General features: G+C 43.8%; 1 protein-coding gene and 1 pseudogene across 1 annotated transcript in view; both read left to right on the top strand.

Annotated features, from left to right (window-relative positions):
* Positions 1-25811, top strand: part of CDH13 (cadherin 13) — a 532075-nt gene that overhangs the window by 465170 nt on the left and 41094 nt on the right. The window contains 2 exon segments of the mRNA XM_066637955.1: positions 7107-7289; positions 8396-8649. Coding sequence (XP_066494052.1) covers positions 7107-7289; positions 8396-8649 — 437 coding nt within the window.
* On the top strand, positions 636-754 carry LOC136660802 (5S ribosomal RNA; annotated as a pseudogene).

Here is a 25811-nt window from a genome sequence, read left to right as displayed (position 1 = left end):
TCGTGCTCAGTGAGCTGGTCCCACACTTGTGTTGGTGATGTCATGTCTGAAAAGCTGCAGCAGGAAAATTGAGGCTATCTCAGCATTATTCCTGTAACTGAGACACACATTATCCAACCAGTTTCTCTGCCTTTTCCTTCTTAGGTAGTTATGTAGATATCGATGCAAAGATCTATCAACTGGCAAGGCAGGATCAATATGCCTGCTGCATTACAAAGGTTAGGTTCCTGGCCCAATGAGCGCGCACTCTAAAATTGGACACAGGGAGGACTACTGTTGGAGGCAGAATTTAACAAGGGCATTGTAGTTATTACATGTAGTGGCATATGAAGGTCATTTGGTACTCAGGGCCCATACATTTTTGACACCCTCCCCATGACAAAATTATTTTCAATAATAGTCATGATATGAAATGAAGAATAATAATAATGGCCAGAGAAGAAGCACAGACAGTAGGCATTTTCTTTTATTGAACTTATATATAATAGGTTTCACATATATAGTGAAATTATAAATCATAACCCAAAACAAAACAGGGAAGGAATACCTATCAAGATAATATGCAGTGGGCTTGTGTATACAATAGAAGCATTTCTTTCATGTCCTTTTCCCTTCTTTTCTTTTTAATGGGTATTGTCTATGCTGTTGTTACCCTGCACATGCCTGATCTCATCTGATCTTGGAAGCTAAGCAGCGTCAGGCCTGGTTAGTACTTGGATGGGAGACCGCCTGGGAATACTGGGTGCTGTAGGCTTATACCATAGTCTTTCGAGACTGAAGGTTGCCAACCAACCACTTCTCATGCAGCGCAATCCTCTCTTGCGCTGTTTCCAGTGCAAGATTGGGGCCAGAAGTGGCTCAGCCAGAGGCAAGGGGAAACTCTTCCCATTACCCCTGGGTAAGCTATCATAATCCCAATGGGTTTCCTTGGACTTGCACCACCTCAGGAGGTGGCACAAGTCTGAGGAGAATGGAGCAGCTTCAAGCAGCTTCAAGTTACTCCACATTGCTCGGAGAACGGGGTTGGGATCCAGCATAACAGTCGGGTCCCAGCCCCACCTCATGCTCCCCACCCATCCCCATGACCACCCTCCGTCCACCCTCTCCCTACCCCAGAATGCTTCTCTCCCGCCTTCCTGCCCTCCCCAGACCCCTGCATCGGCCAATGCAACCCTCCCTCCTCAGGTTGGCGCGGAGGTTGTATCCTAGTTAATTCTCCTAGTTAAGCCAGAAGGCAAGCAGAAGGGATCCCAGAATGGGACAAACCCAGAGAATGGGAGAAATCTGTTCATTCCTCTGGGGGTGCCAGAACGGAAGGGAATTAGATGTGGCACACTTGCTCCCAACTCATGGCTTTGTTGCAATGGGCACCACGGTCACTGGCCTTCTAATAATAGCATTTGGGGGGCAAAAGTTTAATCTCATCAAATTAAATTAAATTAATTAATGTAATAGTAAATTAGCATTTTTTTAAAGCCAGGAATGTAAATCAGATGACAGAAACAACACTGTGACATTGCTTGACTTTACTTTCTACTCCTTGGACATGCATCTTAAGACCCAAGCTCAGACAAGTAGTTGCAGGCAAATTTAATGCGAGGGTAGCCAAAAACAGAGGGGACGACACTTCTTAGGGCTGTAACCCTCCTCTTCTGGAGCTGAATTTATTAATGTCTCTCTTGTCATTTTTCATCATTTGCGAGTCCTATGTGGGAAAACAAACACTATGACAGGATGCACAAAACACCTTCAGCTGAAAAAGTGATTCCCAGATTAATGCAAAACGACTTGCCGTTTTAATTTGGTTATTCTCAACTGGTGCTCTCAGCATGCGGCATCCTAATGAGTCATTGGGCTTGGCACTCATCAATCCAGACCGTGTTTTCTCTTATGTTTATGTTTCTGGCTCTCCGGGTCGCTCCGATTCAAGCTGTATCAGCATCGGAGTGTGAAGCAGAAATTAGTTTGACGCCCTCTAGAAAAGCACCGGGGCCAGCATTCTGCTCCGACACAGATTGCAACTCACACCCCCACAACAAAGATGTGGACGTGCAAATGGATTGGGCTATGGTTCACTCTGATACTAATTTACACACATACTGATCTGCGACACTTTTAACTCGTTAAATCCTACGTTCCGCTATGGGACTTGCTATCAAGGTGAGGGTTAAGAGATAAACAGTACAATCTTATTCAAGCTCCTCAAAAGTAAGTTCCATGGTATACAGTGAGGTTTACTCCTAGGAAAATGTGTATAGGATTGCAGCCAGAGTTTTGTGTTTCTCCATTTTTGTGGTACCCTCACCCTAGCTCCAAACATTGGATCTATGTAAATTGATAATTGAATGCCATACCTGAAAAGTGTACTGAGAGCATCATCAGCATCATCCACCCCTGACTTGGTAGGATTTTGTGTCCATTAGACTATCAGGGCTCAGGAGGATCCCTGCTCGCAGGTAAGCTACCCTTCCCCCTAACCCCATTGATCCCATAGGATCTATGATTCCCTATCCACATATTTGGTATTGACTGGGGTTTACAGGAACCCAACCCCCATGGATACTGAGAACTGACTGTATTTTTAAAGCTTTTTTGTGACTTGTTACCTGCCTTGGCTCCATTACATGGAGAAATCAGGTCTTAAACTGTGTAACCATGAGCTCAGCTCATGTTCAGGCCTACTCCCAACATATTCTCAATATGCAAATGTGAGTGTGTGACTCTATGTTCAGTGAGAGTTCTGAATGCACCTTTAGATTTTAAGTTTCTGCTGGCATCCATTTGCTTGCAGTGAGGTGGATAAATCTTTCCAAGGAGGTTCAACTTCCCGGAAAGAACATCTCGGCTGGCATGAACGAGTATAAATCTATTGACCCAGTTTAAGCCAATTGGGGATTTGGCCCAAGGTGCTCCATTTCTAAATGACGGCTTTGAGATGGATGCTCACGGCAACAGCTTAAATACACATCTGGGCTCATCTATTTTGTTCTCAATTGATTGTGGTGCTTTGGGGATGTGTGGATATTAAAGTTGAGTAAAATCAATTAATGCTTAATCTAATCATATCTAATAGTCACTGAAGGTTTGACTGCCCGCCTGGTTTGTACCTGTCTAGCTACTCCTTTCTGCTTGCCTGTTTTTAAAGGGAATCTCATTGCCGGTTATTTGAACAGGGTGGATCACTGCAGTGCATGGGGCTTGCTGGGGCTCTTTTATTTCTTCTACATATATGAAGAAATTTGTATCCCGACTTCCTCCTCACCAGAACCAAAACTGCGAACAGATGTGAAATAAAAACAGGAATCATAATGACAAAAGCAATGCAGATGCTCACACAAAAGCACAATTGGAGCAACAAATGCCAATCCACAGCTTAAAACAAAAGGATCAGGGTGGTATTAAAAAGAGGGTGGCACCAAAATGTCACCCAAAGTAAAATTTGTACTGAATGTCAAGGTTCCTCCTGGGAAGAAAGAACTGAGTATTGCCAAGCAATGCCAGACAAGTTCCTATAAGTCAAGCTAAATTGTTTAGGGGTTTTATTTGCATATTCCAGAAAATGTTTTTGTCTGGTATCTAAAAGCCCACAGGATGGAAGGGAGGGTGTCAGAGCTCTGTGTGAAAGGAACTGTAGGTGATCGGTACTCCACTGTTACTCATCACCTGTGAAGCTGTAACCAACTTGAGTTCTGCCTTGAATGCCCTTACTGGGAGAATGGCAGGGCATAAATTCATTACATAAATAAACTTGGGAGAGTGTTGCAGGTGGCAGAGGGTCGGCTGCCCTGGGTTCTACCCCTCAGCATCACATGAAGGGCTACCCTGTTCTAGTAGCCCTTCAACCCCTTTCCAGCTGTAAAAACAGCCACTCGGAGCTTGGTTTTTATGCTTTTACATGAAGCTGAACTCCAAGAGGCTCATGAGCACCCAAAGCCAAGCTCTGAGCTGAGTGGCTTCTTAGCAGCTCGCAGTCAGGAAGTAATTAGTGATGACATCATCACATCACCCCCAATTACTTCTGCATCTGTGTGCTGGGGGGGGGGGGTGATGCCACACTTCAGTGCCCAGGGCAGCTGAAAAGCCAGCTACACTACTGCTTGAGAGTAAACTGTCTCCTCCCAGATTCTCCTGCTGGTCTATTGAGATCAGCAGAGGAAGGGCTGCTCCAGGTCCCATCACATTGGAGAGAACTTTCTCTGTAACTGTGTCCAGACCAGGCAACTCTTTACCTGAGGAGGTCAATTTGACTCCTGGCGGTTTTGACAGAGGGTAGTTTCAGGCTTCCTGTTTCTATGGCCTGTGTGTGTTATACTTTTTGTTCTTCTTTTGTTTGTTGATACAACATGTATATTTATATAGCATCATCAGTGTTGCATGCTGTTTCCTACACAATGAAAAGATTGGTCCATGCCACCATGTAGATTAGAGCCACAATATTGCACAAAAAGGAGACAGCAGAGTAAGGAAGGAGGGTGAGGATGGGGTGTGCCGCGGAGGGTGTGCAATCGTTTCAGTTACAAGGGATCATCTTAGCAGGGAATGGGAACTAATGGCACAATCCTACACATGTGTAAGTAAGCTTTGAATTCACGTAATTCAAGTATTCAAGTAAACCTTGAATTCAGTGGGACTTACTTCCAGGTAAGCGTATATAGGATTGCAGCCTCAGAACCCAATCCTATCCAGCTTTCCAGTGCTGATGCAACCACAATGCAGAACCAAGGTGAGAGAACAAACGTCCCCTTTGGGAAGCCTTTGGATTCTGTTCCCCCACTGCAAGATGCAGTTCATGCCCTGTTGGCCCAGCTGCATCAGTACTAGAATGTTGGATAGAACTGGGCCCTGAGACAGGGAACATTTTCAATTTGTTTTAGCTTACTGGTTTTTGCATTATTTTTATTGCTAGTTGTTATCTGTGATGTTTATAATTTTATTTCTTTGCAAGAGGGATCTGAAGGCCTTAGGAGTGGACCTCAACAAGTGGGAAACCCTGGCCTCTGAGCAGCCCGCTTGGAGGCAGGCTGTGCAGCATGGCCTCTTCCAGTTTGAAGAGACACTTGGCCAACAGTCTGAGGCAAAGAGGCAAAGAAGGAAGGCCCATAGCCAGGGAGACAGAACAGGGACAGACTGCACTTGCTCCCAGTGTGGAAGGGATTGTCAGTCCCGAATCGGCCTTTTCAGCCACACTAGACGCTGTTCCAGAACCACCATTCAAAGCACGATACCATAGTCTTTTGAGAGTGAAGGTTGCCAATGGTTATGTCAAACATATTTGGCAGAACATGAGTGTTTGTTTAAAGATGATTTAATACCCCCATGTAGCTTTTTCATTGCATACATGAAATGTACAGGTGCTTCTTTCTTTCTGTGCTGGAAACTGCTCTGCCTGAAGGCAAGGATAGTTCCTCTCCACCGCATAAGATGGCTGCAGAATGTCCCCTGGTGCTCAGATGAGGGCTGAGTCATTCCCCACCTAAGCAAGCATACAGCTGAGTGCTCAGGTAGTTGGCATTGATTAGTTGGAGCTGCTGTACTCCTTGCAAAAAATAAGGAGATCACTGTCTTCCCATCAGTACTTCTTATGCACTTCCTGAAAGTAAGGGGCAAAGTCCCATCAGCTTATACATAAACATAGAAAGCTGCCTTATACTGAGTCCACTGGCTGCATGAGGTCCTTTTCAGGATGGAACTTGGGGCAGTCTGTGCGTGAAACAGATGCTTGACCATTGGGCTATGTCCTCACCCCTTTTTTGCTGAGAAAATTTTCATTCAGGGAGTTGATGCTTGAAATTAGCTTGTGGTGCCACTAGTCTATGAATGACAGTCTACTTATTTGACTCCATTTGTCTCTCTAGCCCAGTATTACCTATTCTGGCTGGTAGTAGAGCACTAAGGTCTCAGAGGTCTTCTCCAAGCCTTGTTAAATGAAGTCATTTTAGGGATGGAATCTGGAACCTTTTACGTGCAAAACGGGTGCCCGATCAACAAGCTGCAGCCTCTTCCCTCTACCATATACTAAGTCAGACCACTGGTCAGCATCTCATTCAGGCATCACTTACACCAGATAAAGCAGGGGTTGACCTTGGGACCTTCAGCACACAAAGCAAATGCTCTTGCACTGAATGATGGTTCTGCCCATAATTCGAGTCAGAAATGGTGTCCAGGCCTTGGATTCAAAGCAGACAGTCAACAGTATATTCAACAGTATACTGTGTACACAGAAGCTCATTTTGTATTCTAAGCTGGAGAGGAATCCTCCAGGCTTCAATGTTCACCTGGCATTTGAGGTAAACCTTACAAGCTGCAAAGATTGGTATTTGTGAGTCAGGGAATGCAAAGCGCACTTGATATATGTCCTTATAAAATACAGTGTACCCAGCATAAAATCAGTCAGTCTGAAGCCATGCTGGACTACTGGAAGGCTGCATTAAGGTCTTCCATGCTATTGCTGTGCAAATAGTACATGCCTAGTATACAGTAATCTCCCCCCCCCCACACCCAGTTCTATGGAATATTTGTAATAGAAAGAACACATAAAGCAAACTTGATGGCTTGGGAGATAAGACTTGACATAATCACCAGTTATTTCATTACCAAGAGCATCATCCACAATAACCAGAAATGATAATGGCATATTATGGCTTAGGAAAAGAGGGGGAAAAATGAGTACAAATAAGGTACCCTGTTCTTAAAAGTGTTGTAGATTCTGAATGCATTTCCTTTCTGGTAGTTGTATTCTGAAGCACCTTTATGTATTGTGTGTCAAATCTCTTTATATGAATGGAAGTTAACAAAAGGTTTGGGATTTTTTTTCTTTTTCAATTTTTTGTGCCTTACTGGAGAGTTTTCAACGCCCGCTTCAATCATGTTGTTCTTTATCTGCAATCTCTCAATAACCGGGGCAGTGGAATGGTAATATAGTTGCGACGACTTCATGCTCCATGAATGCATTATTTATGGCCTGTAATATTTCACTTTCACTCATGGATCACATTTTTCTTTGGATACAGTGAATAATTAATAGCCCCCTAAACAAATTTGTTGTGGCGACGGCGGTCATTTGCTTGACTGTAGTAACATTTATTGCTTTCTTTATTAATTTTGAGTTCCAAGCAACGGTGAAGGAAGGTAGGACGGGAGTGATCGTGAATTTAACTGTTGAAGATCGGGACGATCCGTCGACAGGTGCATGGAGGGCAGTATACACCATCATCAATGGGAACCCAGGCCAGAGCTTTGAAATTCATACAAATCCAGAGAATAATGAAGGGATGCTGTCAGTTGTCAAGGTGAGGAGGATGTCAAACGGCACCTTATGCCTCTCAAGCATTTTCAGGGTCTTTCTCTTTGCAATGTGCTTGATTTTCACGCATACCTGTTTGTCAAAATTGGTTTCCTGTCATTTATTGGTGGTGCCAAACTAACTGAAATGCCACCAAGCACTGCCACTTATCATAAACTTCCAAGGGAGATGAAATACAGCAGTGGTTCCCAAACTTATTGGGATCACAGAGCCCCCAGAACCTCTTCTTCCTGGCTCAGCCAGGCACCACCATCTTGGATCTCATGAAATCTCATGAGATCCAAGACAGTTGTACCCAAACCCTGTGGGGTTTTGCAAGATTCAAGATGGTGGCACCTAAATCTCAGGAGATTTTGCAAGATCCAAGATGGATTTAGTGTATTCATTGGATTGTAGCCCTAATAGGGTGCCATAGGCAATGGGCTAGTACAGCTGTTTTCAACCACTGTGCCGTGGCATACTGGTTTGCTGCGAGTGGTCCACAGGTGTACCACAGGAATTTGAGGGAAGGTCATTTATTAGTAGGACCAATTGAGGATGTGAGCTCCCACTGGCAGCATGGTGTGCCTTGTCAATTGTCAATAAACTGATGGTGTGCCTTGACTATTTTAATGGCTTGTCAATGTGCTGCGAGATGAAAAAGGTTGAAAATCACTGGACTAGTAGGTCAGTGGAGCTGCCAGTTGAAAAGTTTGAGAACCACAACCCTAAGGCATCACAACACACACTTTGGGAGCTCCTCAGTTTGTGTTGAAAGTGTAGGCTATACGTTCCTGGCCATGTCATTCCCTCTTGAAACTAGCTATGATAAATTTGGGTGGGCTTTAAAAAAAGAAAAGAAAAAAGAGTATGACATAGGAAGACAGTGGACCAATAGGTGACTGACTATGAGCTGCGCTTGACCAGTTGACCATCTCTTCTTTAAAATGAGATGCATCTTTTGAGGCCTCCCTGAATTACAGAGGAGCATTTGGCATCTACTGGGAAGTGGGCAATCTCTGTAAGATAGTTTCCTGGTCTGAGCAAGCTTGTGCTGCAAGCATGGAAAGATATAAACATGGGCAATCCTGTATGTATTCTGATATTTTTCAGCCTTTGGACTATGAGATTTCAGCGTTTCACACACTCCTGATCAAAGTGGAAAATGAAGATCCATTGGTTCCAGACATCGCATACGGCACCAGCTCCACAGCGACTGTTCAGATCACCGTTCTGGACGTCAATGAAGGCCCTGTTTTTCACCCAGACCCCATGACTGTCACCAAACAGGAAAACATCCCCATTGGCAGCATTGTGCTTACAGTCAATGCCACAGATCCGGACACCTTGCAACATCAGACCATAAGGTGAGTAAAATATTTTGTCCCAGTTGGCCACTACTAATGATGTCTTAAAAAACTGATAAATATGAAATACATTCACAAACATTTCAGAATATAGATCTGCAAACATTTCAAAAACATAAGGTTGATTGATAGATATAGACTGGGATGGATGGATGGAATGCACTTCTGTATAATGTGTTTTGAGTGTAGTCATATACCTGCTGTCAACGATTGGAAATTTATTCCGAACATAACATGGAAAAGCTCAGCTTGGAAGCCTTGATTCTTGTATTTGGAGACTTGGTTGTCATTTTTTTTTTTTTGCCAAATCTTTCCTTTTGTTCAGCATATCTGCATAACTTGGCTGCGCATAGAGTGTATTACACCTGTGTGAGATGTGAAGGAGGAATCTAGATGTTTTTGGATTGTGATAAAATTCTTGCAGCTCTCCAAAAGCTTCATAGTGTTACTAACAGCTCTAGCGGATAAGGTGGAAGAAAGAGGTCATATTGTTAAGCCATGACACAGTTGTATGTTGATTGCCGTTTATAGTGATCTTGATCTATTGTATCTGGTTAGATGTTTCTGCTAAATTAGTAACAATGGCTAAATGGCCGCCCCAGAGGAAGGTATCCCATGATCTGAGTTCAGTATTGAAGACAGAAGACAAATGCGAAGAGTCAAGCACAAATCTCCCAATATGTCTACCTCCTTAATTGTATGAACAAGACCTTCAGCACAATCCTATGTTGCTAGGGGGATGTGGGTGTGCAGATTGCACCAGGTGATGTGCATGGGGGGGTGCATGGAGGGTCACCTTTACTGACCCTCCAGAGACTTGCTGGTTTTTTTTTTAGTTTTAGTTTGCTTCTATGACACGGGCATAGATGGAAGTCTGTATTCTAGTTCAGTGTCTTGGCTAACAGTGGCCTAGGATGGTGTGGTTAACCAGTGATACAGCTAGCTAACTGCATGAAATTAAAGACCTTAGCTGTAGGTCCTGATCTAGGTTTACAGATACAGAAAGGAAGGCATGTGTAGGATCCTGTCCCTTCATTGAAATGAATCATAGGAGACAAAACAGAGGCACTCAGTAGTCAGCAATTGTTCAATTTGGGACAGATAACATGATTTGGGGTGGAATTATGTGGCTTTGTCCCTTATTCTGCAGAATAAGGTCAGTTTGATAGGCTGAACATTCATATTAACATCTGATACTCGCTCGTGAAATCACTGTTGTCCGCCCCAATTTCTCAGGGCCATTGGGAAACAACTGTCCTTCAATGATAGCATGACATTAAATAAAGCACCTATTGTTGGAGTGGAAAAACACAGAATGACAACCTAGGATCACTGCAATGAAGCGCCATCTCTGGTAATATACGTAGAAATAAGATTCTGTATGCAGTCCATGTCTCCAAGGAAGAACATGGCTATTAAATGCTACCATTGTCTTGTGTTTAAGGAATGGAGAATCAATTATAATGCCATTTTTTTGTGCACCATATGAATGCAGTTTCCTAGTCTGAATCTCCTGTGGCCAGAATATATCAAATTATTCTCATCTACCAGCACTTTTACACACTCCTGTGGAGAGAGAAACTATATATTTTTCACTCCAAATAAACGGGCTATTTAAAATAGAATTGGCTTGGGAATGTAGAAATGGCAAATCCTATGATAGCAGACTGACAAAGAAGCACTCTTATTGGAATTTGAGTTGATGTGATGTGTGAAGTGCGGACGGGTGTGCAGAGCGCAAGCCTTGGAAGATCATTTTACCCCCAAGACCTGGAGTATTGTGTCCAGTTCTGGTCGCCGCATCTCAAAAAAGACATAGTGGAAATGGAAAAGGCGCAAAAGAGAGCGACGAAGATGATTACAGGGCTGGGGCACCTTCCTTATGAGGAAAGGCTACGGCGTTTGGGCCTCTTCAGCCTAGAAAAGAGACGCCTGAGGGGGGACATGATTGAGACATACAAAATTATGCAGGGGATGGACAGAGTGGATAGGGAGATGCTCTTTACACTCTCAGAACCAGAACCAGGGGACATCCACTAAAATTGAGTTGGGCGGGTTAGGACAGACAAAAGAAAATATTTCTTTACTCAGCGTGTGGTCGGTCTGTGGAACTCCTTGCCACAGGATGTGGTGCTGGCGTCTAGCCTAGACGCCTTTAAAGGGGGATTGGACAAGTTTCTGGAGGAAAAATCCATTATGGGGTACAAGCCATGATGTGTATGCGCAACCTCCTGATTTTAGAAATGGGCTACGTCAGAATGCCAGATGCAAGGGAGGGCCCCAGGATGAGGTCTCTTGTTATCTGGTGTGCTCCCTGGGGCATTTGGTGGGCTGCTGTGAGATACAGGAAGCTGGACTAGATGGGCCTATGGCCTGATCCAGTGGGGCTGTTCTTATGTTCTTAACTACAATTCCCAGGAGGCCTTGCAGGTCTCTTGTTATCTGGTGTGCTCCCTGGGGCATTTGGTGGGCTGCTGTGAGATACAGGAAGCTGGACTAGATGGGCCTATGGCCTGATCCAGTGGGGCTGTTCTTATGTTCTTATGTTCAAGCCACAGCATGCCCTTCAGAGGCAGTTTTCTACTCTTGAGGAAACTTTGGAATACAAGTCTTATCCAATGTGCTGTGGGATCCCAAGCCATTTTCCCTGTACAAAGGGGAAAAGATCAAAGCAAAAAGTGGCAATAAGCACAGTGGGGCCCCCCTTATCTGTGGGTTCAGCATCTGCAAATACTGAACCTGCAGCTAAGAACACCTCTGCACATGACCCGGAGCCAATTCCAGCTCATGTTGGCGACTGGAAGAGACTTCCAGTCACATCTGGGAGACCTTCAGGGGATGCTGTGAGGGGAGGCCTTCAGAGGAGGCATGACATCCAGAGGGTTGAGCATGGCTTCCAGGTAAATTCGTGCAGTGCCATGTTGGCCTCCCACGGATTCCAGGATCTGCAGATTTTGGTATCAGCAGGGGGGTCCTGTAGTGGATCCCCCGCAGATGCCGACAAGATACATCACAAGATTAAACCAGACCCGTATTTCTTATAGGCAGACTTGATCTCAGAATTGGGGTGATTGGTACTCTTCTCCTGGAGTTTAGAAATGAAAATGGAGTCAGATATCAATTCCCTGTTCTCATACCAGTGTGATCATGGGCCGATTCCTGCCAATCTTCTTATGCTGCTGGAAGTTTTAGACCATCTGCTGCATCCTGTATCCAGTTACTATGCAGTATCCCTTTCAGCTCTTATTTAAAGACACAAAGTTAACTTTGCTTTGCATTAAAGTCAACCTAGAATGATGTAATTGTCCTGTGATTTGTTATCAACAGTTCAACATGGAAGGCACCACTTTGGGGAATGCCAGGTTGCGCACTGCATAGCACCTTAATGTTCCTACATGTTCACTAGGGACAAGATACACCCCCCTCCCCATTTCCCCACAAAGTGCAATAGTGGAGGGTTTGGGGCCTGCAAGGTACTCCTTGATATAGGGGGGAATGTATTTTGTGTTACAATTTTGATTCCCTATGCCCATCTGTGACATATTGAGGGCAATGCATATGTCCATTATGGAAATACGTATGCAACCATGTTGAAGTGGCTTTTATATTTGCAGGAGTGATATGGGAGCAGCCACATTTCCCAAGGTCCTTGTACAGCATGATGAAAATAGCATAGCATTCATGGAGTGCATTTCAGAGTCATGGGTTGAGCGAAGCAGGGGTTAAAATAATGCAGATGAGAAAGTAAGTTGACAGTAATGTTCAGATTGGAACGTAAGGTGAGAAAAGTTAGGGGATATAATTAGAAGGGTTCAATTCCCCATGTTGTTAAAATAGCTAGTTAAAACCAAGTATGAATATTTCATAGTCTCATGTAAGGAATAACGATGAGCTCTGCCCTTAACAGGTGTCATTTTCCCTGTTTATTTTTTATTTTTTCCAAATTTATTTATTAAATTCAGCCTTACTCATTCATTTCATCTGAGTCATAGCTCCAGGGATTCCTGGTGTCATTTCCTGTTCTCTCAGGTGGCTGTTGATGGATGGACAAGCGCTGAGGAATTTCTGTTCTGTGTCAGCAGCATCAATAACCACCCTCCGCCAGATGCATCCCTTAAAACTGAGCGCCCCTCCCGCCCCAGTGGTGTTGGCCTTTTGATTAGCAAATACTGGGTTAAAGTTATTGACAGGTGTAACTATTTTCAGGGCAGCTATTTTGGTAAGAAAAGGCTTGTTAATTATTTGCAGCATTTGATCTTTTACACGAGAGGGGAAAGCTGTCTCCAGAGAAAGCTGAAAAGATGTGAAATTGATTAGGGGTAAAAAAACAGTCTGTGGGCTGCTCTTATTATCTTCAACCTGCCTTGAATGCTGTCTCTGCTGCCCTTTTTTTTTGTCTTCTGAAACCAGGCTCAATGATTTTGCCAATTTTTTAATGATTATGTTGCAAATGCAAATTGCAGGCGGTATTAGTGGCTCGTCGGGAGTGCTTGTTTGCTTTGCAAATAGCATAACGTAGCCAGACAGAATGCAGAAATCCCTTTGGCCGTGTACGGTGAGTCACAATCTACTGCAGACAAGTTAGCAATCTCAAATAACAATGGCACAGAAGCCAATGAAAGGCTCTTAGAGCTCAAGACAGTAGCTTGTGTTGCCAAGTTTGGGGATTTTGCTCTTCCCCCAAAGAGAGGCTTTCGTTGCTCAAGCTGAACATCTAGAGAAAGAGCAAAAATAACAACATGAAAAGGAAAGGTGTGAGGCTAGGGGCAGGAAGCAATGATGTTAACAGGGAAGGATTTAGAAGGAGAAGCGGACCAGTGCGGGCACACAGAAGAAGTAAAAAATGCAGTCTGCACAGTAACACACCATCATTTTGTTGAAACCCATTTGAGGAGTGGCCATAGCTCTATGGTAGGGTACTTACTTTCTGTGCTGAAAGTCCTAGGGTCAGTGGAGAAGCTCCACCAATTTGAGTAGCCAACATGAAGCTAGAACAGCAGTTTTCAACAGATGTGCCGTGAATGGTCTGCAGGAGTGTTACAATCGTTTGGGAGAGGATCACGTATCAGTAGGGCCACTGGGGGATGTGATCCTTCCACAGGCAGCACAGTGTGCCTTGTCAATTGTCCAAAAAACTGATGTCATGCCTTGACAATTTTAACGCCTTGACAGTGTTCCATGAGAGAAAAAAGGTTGAAATTCGCTGAGCTACATGATCTGATTCAGTCCAAGGCTACATGATCTGATTCAGTCATCAACTTCATATGTTGATGTGGGTTCTGATTGTTTTGTTGGAACTATTTGCTTATATAAGATGCATATTTAAAACAGCATCAAATTAAGACCAAAATACAATATAATGTACTTATCTGATAAATATAAACCTACTGATAAAATTATAGTGATGTTGGTGAATAAGAGACTGAGGGCCCAATCCTATCCAATTTTCCAACGCCGGTGCAACTGTGCTAATGTGGCATGCACTGCATCTTGTGTTGGGGCAGCAGTCACAGAGGCCTCCTGGAGGTATGGGAACATTTGTTCCTTTATCCTGGGGCTGCATTACGTCTGCACCGGTGCTGGAAAATTGGATAGGTTTGGGCTCTGAATTGAGAAACAGGGTTTCTCCAGTTCATATCTGGCCTCAACTACAGACTTTTGAGGTTGCAATCCTGTTCACACTTTCCTGGGAGTAAACCCCATTAAACACAACGGGACTTACTTCTGAGTAAATATGCCTAGGATTGTGCTGTAGTTTGCCTTACACAAGCCATTGCAACCTCAGTCTTTTTCATCTGTAGCATGGGGACAGTGTGACTTGCTCACTTTAGAAGGTTATTGTAAGAACTTCCTCAATGTAGTCATCAATGCATGTGAAGCACTTTGCACTCAGAAAGCATTGTACAAATGCTGAACATTCTCATTATCAGAAGGCACAACCTGTTTGCCTTTCTCTTCCTGGAAGCAAGATCAGAAATGGCGCACAAGCGAAAATTTTTCCCCCGTTAGAATACTGGTATCAACAAGTATGGTCCTTGACATTAATGGAAAAGGGGGAGGGGACCAACACTAACCCATGCCTATAATAAACAAGATATTCATACTTTTTTATGAATGAGTTCATTTAATTTGTAAATAATGACCCATCAGTTAAATGGTTTCTTAAAAGACATATGCCATCTGGGTCAGATTGGATTACAAAGTAACATCCCCTCTTAGTGTGATACGATTTGGTTTCAAATGAAATCCTATTATATTATGATATTGATTTTCTCTCTTTCCTGCCTTGCTAATGTTGCTGCAATTTTGAATGTTGTTCATTTCTCATAAAAATTGTATGAAAATGCTTTCTTCTTTCATATTAAAAAGTTTTTTAAAAGACAATAGAAGGTTCCTGGCCACAAGAAGTAACTGGACATAAGATTGTTGATCTTCCCATTAACATGAGCTGCTAGGGCTCATTTCCATGGTCAGTTCACACTGTAGAAGCCAGAGGGTCATTTTTTAAAGTCACTTGGGCTGACTCAAGCCAGTCCTATCACTGCTTCTGCCTTTAGCTGATTCTGGTTTGACGTTTTATCATTAGCAACAACAATTTGAAAATCTGAGATTGTCAGTGTCTGCAATGTGGGTCCAATATTCCTGATAAATAAAGAACTAAAGGAAAGATGTGCTTGTACATATATTTAGGCATTCTGACTGAGAATGCTCCTAGAAAACATGGTTGCTGAGCTACATGCCTCTTTAAAGGAAATAATTTTCAGGCTGTTTCATGAATAACTAGAAGGCCCTGCATGCTTTTGATACTGAACACCATAAGCTAGTTTGCAATTTGCAACATTCAGAATGTAAGAATAGAACATACTGGGAAAAGCTCTACATTGCATACTTGTGCAGTCTGAATGAGTTCCATGAGCACAACTTGCCTGACTTGTATTCCAATGAGATACTTGCTAGTTTGGAGGGAGGGGGAAAAATGTCTCTGGCTTTGTGACAGTTTCTATAGGGGTCTGGGTTTGTGAGCCTGCTATAGTCCTCTGTTGACTCTGAGTGCTGCATTTTCACTCTGAAATGGAATTCATTTGATTTAAAGGATCAAACAAGTTGACTGCAAACAATGTATCATGGAGGGGAAATGGACTACACCATTTGTAATAATAAAATCTGAATCACCTGGTTCAAAGCGCAGGTTGTTCAGTTTATTGCTTGAGTGCTTTGCTGTCTTCAACACTTTCCTAAATCCAAAAGAGGATACTATGCTAGGTGTGGAGGAAGTTATCAGAGAGACATTTTTCGCCTTCCTTTTTCATAAAACTCAGGGTTATCTGACAAAACCAGTGGACAGTAGAGTCAGGACAGACAAAAGCACCTCTTATGTGGATTTATAATGTATGGAATGTGCTTCTACCAGATTTATGGCAATGGTCACTACTAGCCAAGGTGGTTTTAAAAGAGAATTAGATCATTTGAAGCATCTCCAGTTAAAAGGATCTTGGTTATCAAACATCCTGAAGAGGAAGGCTGCCATTGGTCAGCATAGGCAGAATATTAAGACAGCTGAATATTAACACAGTGAATATTAAGACAGCCTCATGTGAAAAGTTGAATTAAGATTTAGGTTTATTGATAGCAAAGGCTGGGGTGTTGGGTGTGTGCTACTTTGTTAGTGAATGACTGTTTCAAAGGGCAAAAAGGAGGTGAGACAAACTCCTCTGGGCTACTTGGCTGGTGACAATCTGTGTCATCGTCCATTCCTATCCAACTTTCCAGTACTGATGCAGCCATGCCAATGGGGCATGCACTGCATCCTGTAGTGGTGGCGGGCAGTCATGTTGGTCTCTTCAAGGTAAGGGAATATTTGTTCCCTTACCTCGGGGCTGCATCATGGCTGCATCAGTGCTGGAAAGTTGGTTAGGATTGGGTCCTCAATATAGTTGTGGCATTAGAAAATAAATTAAGCAGTGTGTTCTATCAGAGAGTACACCTGGGTCAGTCCAGAGGTCCTCTCTGCCCCTCCCATATACTGTTATGGACAAAATAGAACATTTGGTATGGCATGGAAATTTCTGAGACAAATAGAAAACCAGTTCATGTTGAGGTTTTTGACCATTTTAAGTGTCCCTGTTGTCCAACAGTCAATCCAAGCCATTAGTTAGTAGCCTGATAACAAGGATTCTGAGATTTGATTTTGGGAATAGACATCAGTTTTGGACCAGATTTAATCAGAAAGGGCTCTCTCTCTCTCTCTCTCTCTCTCTCTCTCTCTCTCTCTCTCTCTCTCTCTCTCTCTCTCTGTGCATGTGTTGTGCGTGTGAATGAGAAGTTAAAGGCCAAATTTAATAACGTTCTCTATCTTGGGAAATTAAAAGAGGAGCCTCATTCTCAGAAATCCATTATTAACAGTAGATCTTAATTAAACGTATTTACCGACCTCAATAATTTTCTGCGTGGAAAGATCCTTCAAGGTATTTCTTTTCACCATGGGCTCAAGAAGACCAGGGCCTGCAAAAGTTCGGCTTCACCCAAAGTATAAATATGTTGTTTACTGCACCATAGTGGTAATTTTTAATTAAAGCAATGCTCTCTGCTTTCATATTTTATTGTGGCAATATATTTTTTATTACCTACTGTGCTTCTGGAGTGTTAATTATTTATGTAAATATATTACAGCAACTTTCATTCTCGGGAAATGATGTGCCTGGATCTCTTTTGCAAAGGGGAAAAAAAGAGTTGATTACAGTTTTGCAGTATATCTAATTGATTAAACAACTGCATTAAAATGCCTCATATATTATCTGGAAATATTTTGCGTTGCTACCGTTTGGCCACCAGTGGTGGTGGCGCTAAAGAGCAGCAGAGAGCAGGAAGGCTACTCTCCCCACTGGCAAGCTGCTGCTGTGTTACAGCAAATAAGGTGCCTAGATTTTGTTGCCACCATCCTCAGTTTGGGACCCTGGTGCCTTACAGATAAATGTAAGAATCTCCTCCTCACATGCAAACAATCCAATCATGTTGTTTGGGAGTGGCTGTCAGCCTCTGCATTTGAGTTCTGGCCCTACCAGTTTGTCAGCATTACATCTTCCAGTTCCCCATTCTTTGGAGCTTTTGATTACTTGACTGGCTGTCCCAGTATCGGCTTGGGTGTGAGTGTACTTCTCAAACAGAGGGAGTAATATTCTCCCCCTCTCTTGCAATTTTACATGGTTGTCAGGCTGTGTTGATTTGCAGCTTGGATGCAGGCCCTGGTTGACAAATCACTTGAGGTTTACTGCTGAAAGAAAGTTAAGGAGGATAGGTCTATCAGCAAGATGAGTGGCAGAAAGGGTACCACATCTTCAGGCTAGACTGGGGAGCAATAGCAGGGGAGAACTATTGCTTTCAAGCTCTGCCTGTGAGCTTCCCAGAAGTCTCTGAGAAGCAGGATGCTAGAATATATAGATCTTGGATCTGATCCAGCAGAATACTTATGACGTCTTCAGACAGACAGTGCAGCAAGATGCCTCCGGGATCTCTTCCAACACTGTGATTTGATGAGGTACAGCTACAGGTCCCATGCAAATGCCAGCTGGAACCCATAGTGAAGGGAATCAAGGAGAAGTGTCATGGAAGAGTGGAGGCAGATACTATCTGGATGCATAATTCATGTATGCAAAAGGGGCAGAAGCTTTCTCAAACCATTGCCCAGAGGACGCTGATGTGTGTGTGAAGTGGTCCTCCATCCCAGCTCCCTGGTATTTCAGGAACCAAGCAGAATTTAGTGGAACCAGGCGAGAAGTAGCCTACTTATGCTGCCAATCACCAGCACTCTGTGCGGAGCGAAAGCATAAGCTATGAGTCATGAAACACATTCGAGAAATGTATTTCATACTCTGCTGCCAGCCTCATCAAGCAGAGCTGAGCCCCCTCTGTTGAGACGTGATGGGAGCCGAGAACTATCACTCCTCGCCTTAACAGCGTGGGGATTAATTTTGCACTCTCTTTATTGTAGGCATGGACCAGTAAACTTGCTGTTGGATTACTCAGCAATCTCATTTCGAGAAGCTCTCTCTCTCTCACTCTCTCTCTCTCTGTATATAAATGAGAAAGATCTATTGACTCTTGAACCAAGCACCTACTTTTGTATAGTTGGGCACTCAGTCATTGTTACATATCCCTTCCAGAGTTGGAATGGCTTGTCTCCGGACCCTCCAAGTTAGGAGATTTCTTCTCCTTGTGCAAGAAAGAAAACACAATAAAATCTACAGATCCAGATTAATAGCCCAGTCTCACCCTCCTCTCTAAAGGCATAGCCAGAAGTTATCACCACAAGTTACACCCAAAGGCTCTGTGAGCTGGCAGTGTAGTTCAGTGTGAAGACTGCCTTCAATCTGTCCCCTGGGAATTTTGAAGTTTATCTCTCCTCTCTTGGGGCAGAGGGGGGAAGCCAGTGTAGCTTGCTTTAGAACAGGGGTGCCCAAACCCCAGCCCAGGGGACACTTGCGGCCCTCTGGGGCTCCCAATTTGGCCCGCGGGGAGCTCCCAGTCTCCAATGAGCCTCTGGCCCTCCGGAGACTTGCTGGAGCCTCTACTGGCCTGATGAAACTGCTCTCAGCATGAGTACGACTGTTCAACCTCTCACCTGAGCTAAGGGATGAGGGCTCCCTCCACCTCTTGCTGTTTCACATCTGTGATGCAGCCATGGCAGCAAAGGAAAGGCTGACCTTGCTTAGTGCAAAGCCTTTTATAGGCCTTGAGTTACTGCAAGACCTTCATTCATTCATATAAGTTCCATCTCTTATAAATTCATTTATGTAAATTTATTCAAATTTTAAATGTAAATTAATTCTTTTTTTTCCCGGCCCCCGACACAGTGTCAGAGAGATGATGTGGCCCTTCTGCCAAAATGTTTGGACACCCCTGCTTTAGAAGAAGAAAATATTTAGTAAGGTCTCTTCTTGCCAAAGTTCTGAGTTTGTGCGTTGACCCTCAAATACACTAAAGGAGAACTGCCTGTGGTGACCAAAGCATCAAAAATTAGATGGTGTTGTCACCGTTGTTGCTGCAAACATCATAAAATGATACAGCAGGAGAAAAATGGAATAAACAGTTTTCCCTTAACACTCTACAGTTCTTACAAGTAAACCCAAAAGCATTACTGTTGCCATGGCATTCAGTTGGTTGAACGTTCCCAGTTCTCTGTGAGTGTGTGAACTGTGTCCCATGATGTGTCCCCAGAACCAGGGGACATCTACTAAAATTGCATGTCAGGAGAGTTACAACAGACAAAAGAAAATATTTCTTTACTCAGTATGCAATTAGTCTGTGGAGGATGTGGCGATGGTGTCTGTCGTAGGTACCTTTAAAAGGGGGATTGGACAGATTTATGGAGGAAACCTCTATCACAGGTTACAATCCATGATGGTTATGAGCAACCTCCTGGTTTGAGAAATAGGCTACCTCAGAAGGCCAGGTGCAAGGCAGTGGCAACAGGATGCAGGTCTCTTGTTGTCCTGTGTGTTCACTGTGGCATCTATTGGGCCACTGTGAGATACAAGGTGAACTAAATGGGCCTTTGGCATGATCCAGCAGGGCTCTTATGTTCTTATGTCCCTTTGTGCACTCACTCTCTGCGCACTTTGGTTCCTACTTGTATTAGTTCCACGTCAGGCAAACATCTGGTGTGTTTTGTGGGAAACCCCAAAAATGAGACTAGCAAAATTTCTCAGAGGGGTTTTGCATGCCCATTTAATTGCCCAAGAAGAGAGCCTCTGTGAGTCTCACTAGCCCTCTTCCTACATTGTTCATGAACCATTTGCTGATATTGACCAAGGCTTTCACCAGCAAGATGTATTGCCCCTTTCTTAATAATAGACATGTATTGCCCCTTTCTTAATAATACTGAACATGTGACATCAGGGAGCAGGTCAGCGATTGCAGGGGAAATAACACAAGAAGGCAGTTTATGTGAAGGCCGCCTTGAGTAAAGTCAAACAAAACAGTCTCTCCCAGGCCCTTTTCTCACCCAATCCAGTGGCCCTCTTTCGAGAATCTCATGCAGCTATTAGAATTGAATTTAGGTTCACTTAGGAAATGGTTGGCACGTTTGAGTGCTCATTTTTCACCAAATAGCTTTCTGTAATATTACAGTAATAGGAAAAATACCTTATGGAGTTCAACTAGTGTTTTTTCTATTAACTTTGTAATAAGAGCTCCAATTTCTGTGAAATAGTTTCTGAGTATAAGTGAAATTATGCACTTTGTTAGGCATCAGAGAGACCATAAGTCACCCATGAACTGAGGTTCCTTAGAGCTTATAACCAACATTAGATTGCAGTGCCTATAATGTTCAGCATGGTTGGTATATGGAAATCTGGTGTAGAGTGCATAGCGCAGGATTTAACCATTTGAGAGGAGCAGCAGCTTCGGGTTCTTGTATGAATCGGAGACCAGGAAGAAACGGAGGAATGATGTGTCTACTCTTGGCAATGGGTCCAAGCTGGACATGTAGACCATCTCTCAGATAATTAAGTCAGAATAAGTCATACAATGGGGACCTCTGTGCAGACAAAAGCAGTGCACAGTGGACCTGTCTTAGACTGCAGTGAAATAAGTCAGGGAACAGGATGGCAAAGATTTATTTTCTTATTAAGGTTGTGTCTGCACAGAAACAGAAATGTCATCGTGGGCTTTGAGCATAACCCGTGCCATAGGCACATGCCCAGAACCCTACACAGCACCCTTCCACATGCTTGAAATGAATCCAGCATTTGGGGTTTGGCTTCCTTTGGAAGAGAGGGCACTGCACACTTGTAGGTTCTTTGTAATATTTGCTTTATTGACATGCGTACAAGAGAGCGTAAGGGAAGGCAAACAGCTGGCACCTCCTACGTTGCAGAAGTACTGTGACCCCACATCAGATCACAAGAGAGACCCTGCACCTCCAACATGTCTTCAGCATCTCAGCTCTTTGTCTGTTCCAAGCACAACCACACAGGCGCACATGCCCTTTTCCCTGAGGGCTGCATTGCAGCTGCATTAGCACTGGAAAGTTGGATAGGATTGGGCTATCACAGACTTGAATCTCATAGACTCAAGGTGTTTTACATAGGCAGGGTGACCATAACCCCTCTTTTTTTAAAAATTGGTTTTTTACAAGTGTTATTCTGTGAGAGAAACTCATAGAACCCTCCATTTCTCCAGTTGTTTTCCTTCATGGCGTAATCATGGCTGCACAGCTCTTGTGCCTCCCAAGCTTCCACAGGCAGCTGCAAAACACACCTCAGGCTGGTTCTCAGGATGTTCTCCCTTCTTGCCAGCTGACTTCTTCACATTCCACACTCCTCCAAATTCTTTCATCTCTTGTCAGTGGCTTCCAGTCACCCATCCAAGGCGAGACCTGAGGAGACTCAAAGTGTTCCTGCTTAGCTTTTTCAGGCAAGGTGACAACTCTATCACCAGACTACATCTCCCTTCCATTTGGTACTATTAACCAGATATCTCCCTAATGAAGAGTGATTGGAAATTGCAGCAGTACATTTGTTCATGTCTATACTTACGATGGTACTAGTGGTCCAGACCCCTGGACCACCCATCTTATCTCTCCCAACTGGCAGCAGGCTCCGAAGCTCCGGACCAGATTCTTTTGCACGCCCAAATGGTGATGCAGAGTTTGATCTGGGACCTTCTGTATGCAAAACATGGTCTCCAACAAACAACGACCCCTCCCCTGAAGCATACTGCATCACACTGTGGGGGAAGTCATCCTCTCATTGCACTGCCAGAGGTCCTCTGGGATTCCTCACCTCTTAATTCCGTCACAGAAAATGTTTTAATTCAAAGGACTCTGTGTTCTTCTGGTCAGATGAATCATGTCAACCATTCTCCCCTCCCCTTTATTTTTCTTCTCCCAATTTCTTGAAGAAGAGCAAATTAGAAAGGCATGGTAATCTTTCAAGCATGTCTTCTCAGCCCATTAAAACCTGTCACTGCTGCCGGCAAATCTGGCATGATAGAACATGATTACTAAAGAGAAAAATAGGATCATTTAAACATCAGCAGACATACAAAGAAACCTGCCCTCATTTAATTGCTGGTGTGATGTCATGCACATTTCCCCCCCCCCCCCAGAAGTTGACATGAATATAACCCCATCTCAGTGTAACTAGTCCTGTTAATCTGCTGCCACTCTGCCAGTTTTGTGAAACCCTTTGGATTGACTCATTCTTGCTAACCAACCTCTCCACCCCCACTCCACAGAGACTCTCAAGTGCTTTTTCTCACATGCATAGAATGATTGATTCTTGCACGCAGTGGTAATGTCAAGAAAAAACCTGAATGGGATCTGATACTCCCTTGTAAAATGTGTACATCACCTCAAGACACGTTTTCCTGGGAACAAACAGTTTCTCTTTCCTGCTTGGAAGTCTGTGTGCGTCCAAGTTATTCACATTTGGATAAATAGCTGTTCGTGGCATTTCAGGCAGCACACCATGTTAATTTGCTGATTTAGTTGTTATAGGGCCCAATACAATCCAGTGCTGCTGTGCCAATGGGGTATGCGCTGCATCCTGTGGTGGGCAGGCAGTCACAGAGGCCTCCTCAAGGTATGGGAACATTTGTTCCCTTACCTCAGAGCTGCAGTGAGGCTGCACCGGTGCTGGAAAGTTGGATAGGATTGGGCCTATAGTTGATAGCCCACCCTTTGACCCAAAAGGGAGACAAATAAATGGAAGGTCATAATTGCCTGGGAAACTCATTAGAAAACATTGCAGAGCAGAGCAAGCTGGTGTGGCATTTTCTCTGTAACTTATACAGATGTAGTAGCGGATGGGGGGGGGCGCTTGCATGGAGTCTTATTTATCTTCCTCCTAAAGAAGGATTTAGAGATCATCCCACCAAAGGAGAAAAGGCAAAATGTTGCTGTCTCTGGAAAAAGTCTCTCTCTGGTGCCTCAGATACCTCAAGAAGAAAGGGAATCAAAGCATCCTTCTTAGCACTTACGTTGTCATTGACTTACTCCTATGCTTCTTCCTCTTCCTCTCTGCAAGATGGCTGCACCATTGACCTGAGTGCACCACAGAGCTCTCGGCGTACATGCCATCCTCTTCCTCCACTCATCAACACATAAATTGTTCATCACTCCTGCGTCCAATTCCTTCCTGCCTTGAGGATTCTCATTCGTACTTCCTGGTTGCCTCAATGGCTGTGGAGAGGTGGGAACAAGAAATCTCTCTCCTCATATAAGAACATAAGAGCTGCACTGGATCAGGCCAAAGGCCCATCTAGTCCAGCTTCCTGTATCTCACAATCAGCTGCCACCAGCTGCCTCGGGGGAGCACACACGACAACAAGAGTCGTGCATCCTGGTGCCCTCCCTTGCATCTCAGAAGCAAGCCAGCATTCGTCCATTCATGCCATAACCCTCATGGTGTTTCTTCAGTTTCTTCAGCCACCCAAGTGTCAGCCCTTGTATTGTCATTGACCATGTTAGGTTGGCAGGGTCCCAACCTCTGAAGACCTGGATGGATTCACACATGCACACACACATGCACCTTGCAGCCTCCATTAAAATGAATGGGGTGGCCCTTATAGGTGAAGGGGGTAGAACCTGCTACTGCTGGATCTGTGAGTTCTGATTTCATCTCAAATGACTGCATGTCAAGCACAAACCCACCAGGCAGTAGGTGCATGTCTGTGATGACACCTATTGGTTAGCACGGGCAAGCACTTCAGTTAGCCATGCCACTTTTGCCTCCACTGGTATTCTCTGCAGAGAATTATTAAGATCGCGCCGCACATCATCAACCTTCATCTACCAGCTTTGGAGGACATCTATACATCTCGCTGTCTTCAGAAGTCACATAGTAATCTGAGAGACCCCTTCCATCCGGCTCATAAGTTCTTTGAACTGTTGCCTACGGGTAGACGATACAGAACTATTAGAGCACGCACCACACGATTCCTGAACAGTCTTTATCCCACAGCCATAATTACGTTGAATAAGGCGATGTAGTTGTTACCATACTCCTGGGCATCATGGTCTGTTATACTGTTTTTATATTATGATGCATGTTGTATAGAATGTGTGGGTGAGTGTGTAGAGTGTGATTGTTGGAATTGTAGTATATATTTATGCTTGTATCTCAAAGGTGCATAAATTTCGTTGTGCTGTAGCACAATGACAATAAAGTTACTACTACTACTACTACTACTACTACTACTACTACTACTACTACTACTACTTATATGTAGTGTCTAGGGCTTTGACAGTCATGGCGCCCACTGCAGTCTACTAAAATGTCCCGTGCCATTGCACCTGTTTGTAATCAAGTGCAGATCATGACTGACACTCCAGACATCTCTGCTCTTCGAAGACTAGGTGAACCTTCTGTTTTGTCCAAGTTTAATCATATTTAGCTCTCATTGCTCTTCCATGCAAAACTTCAACTTGACAAGCTGAGCGTGAAAACTCTTCCCCGTAGGCCCCTCTATGGTAATTGTAACCTGATTCCTTTTCTTTTTTGCTTTGTTTGGCTGGAAGGAATGTTGGCAACCAGTCTTTGTTGACCAGGAGTATATCTGAGGTTTGTCCCAAATGCAGCAAAAGAGACTTCAGACCCAGGCCTCTGTCCAGTAATATAGGTTGTGCAAAAGACCATAGCTCAAAATGGTAGAGCTCATAATGAGTTCCTGAGTTCTCAGATTTCACACATGGTATCTCCAGTCAAAAAAAGAATCCAAGGCTGTAATCTTGTATACACTTATGTGAGAGTAAGTCTTCAGGAATGCATTGGGGCGTACATCTGAGGAGACATGCCCAAGATTGTGCTGTAAAAGTCCTACTGGATCAGACCAAAACATTATCTGGATGTTCCATCATGAAACTCCATTATCCGAGGCAATGTGTCTCTGAATGCCCTGAGATTAAGTGACAGGATAGGACTGTTATTTTTTTTGCCTTCCTGGAAAGTGACTGAACAATGCTGGTTACAGGATTCTTGGTCAGACAGGCTGTTGCTATGGGTCATCAAGGTTCTTCTCATGCTCTTGAAACTGGTGGTGCCAAGATTTCTTGGAAGGCCCTGCTTGCATGGGTCACCCTGCACTTTCGTAAATTGTCCACCTTGAGCACGAATTAATATTGCACCCCGAGCAATAATGAATAAACAAATAAATGATGAATA

The sequence above is a fragment of the Tiliqua scincoides genome, chromosome 9 (assembly GCF_035046505.1).
Source record: "Tiliqua scincoides isolate rTilSci1 chromosome 9, rTilSci1.hap2, whole genome shotgun sequence".
In the NCBI taxonomy this organism is placed as follows: domain Eukaryota; kingdom Metazoa; phylum Chordata; class Lepidosauria; order Squamata; family Scincidae; genus Tiliqua; species Tiliqua scincoides.
The sequence above is the reverse complement of the archived record's forward strand: the minus strand, read 5'-3'. Positions and strand labels throughout refer to the sequence as shown.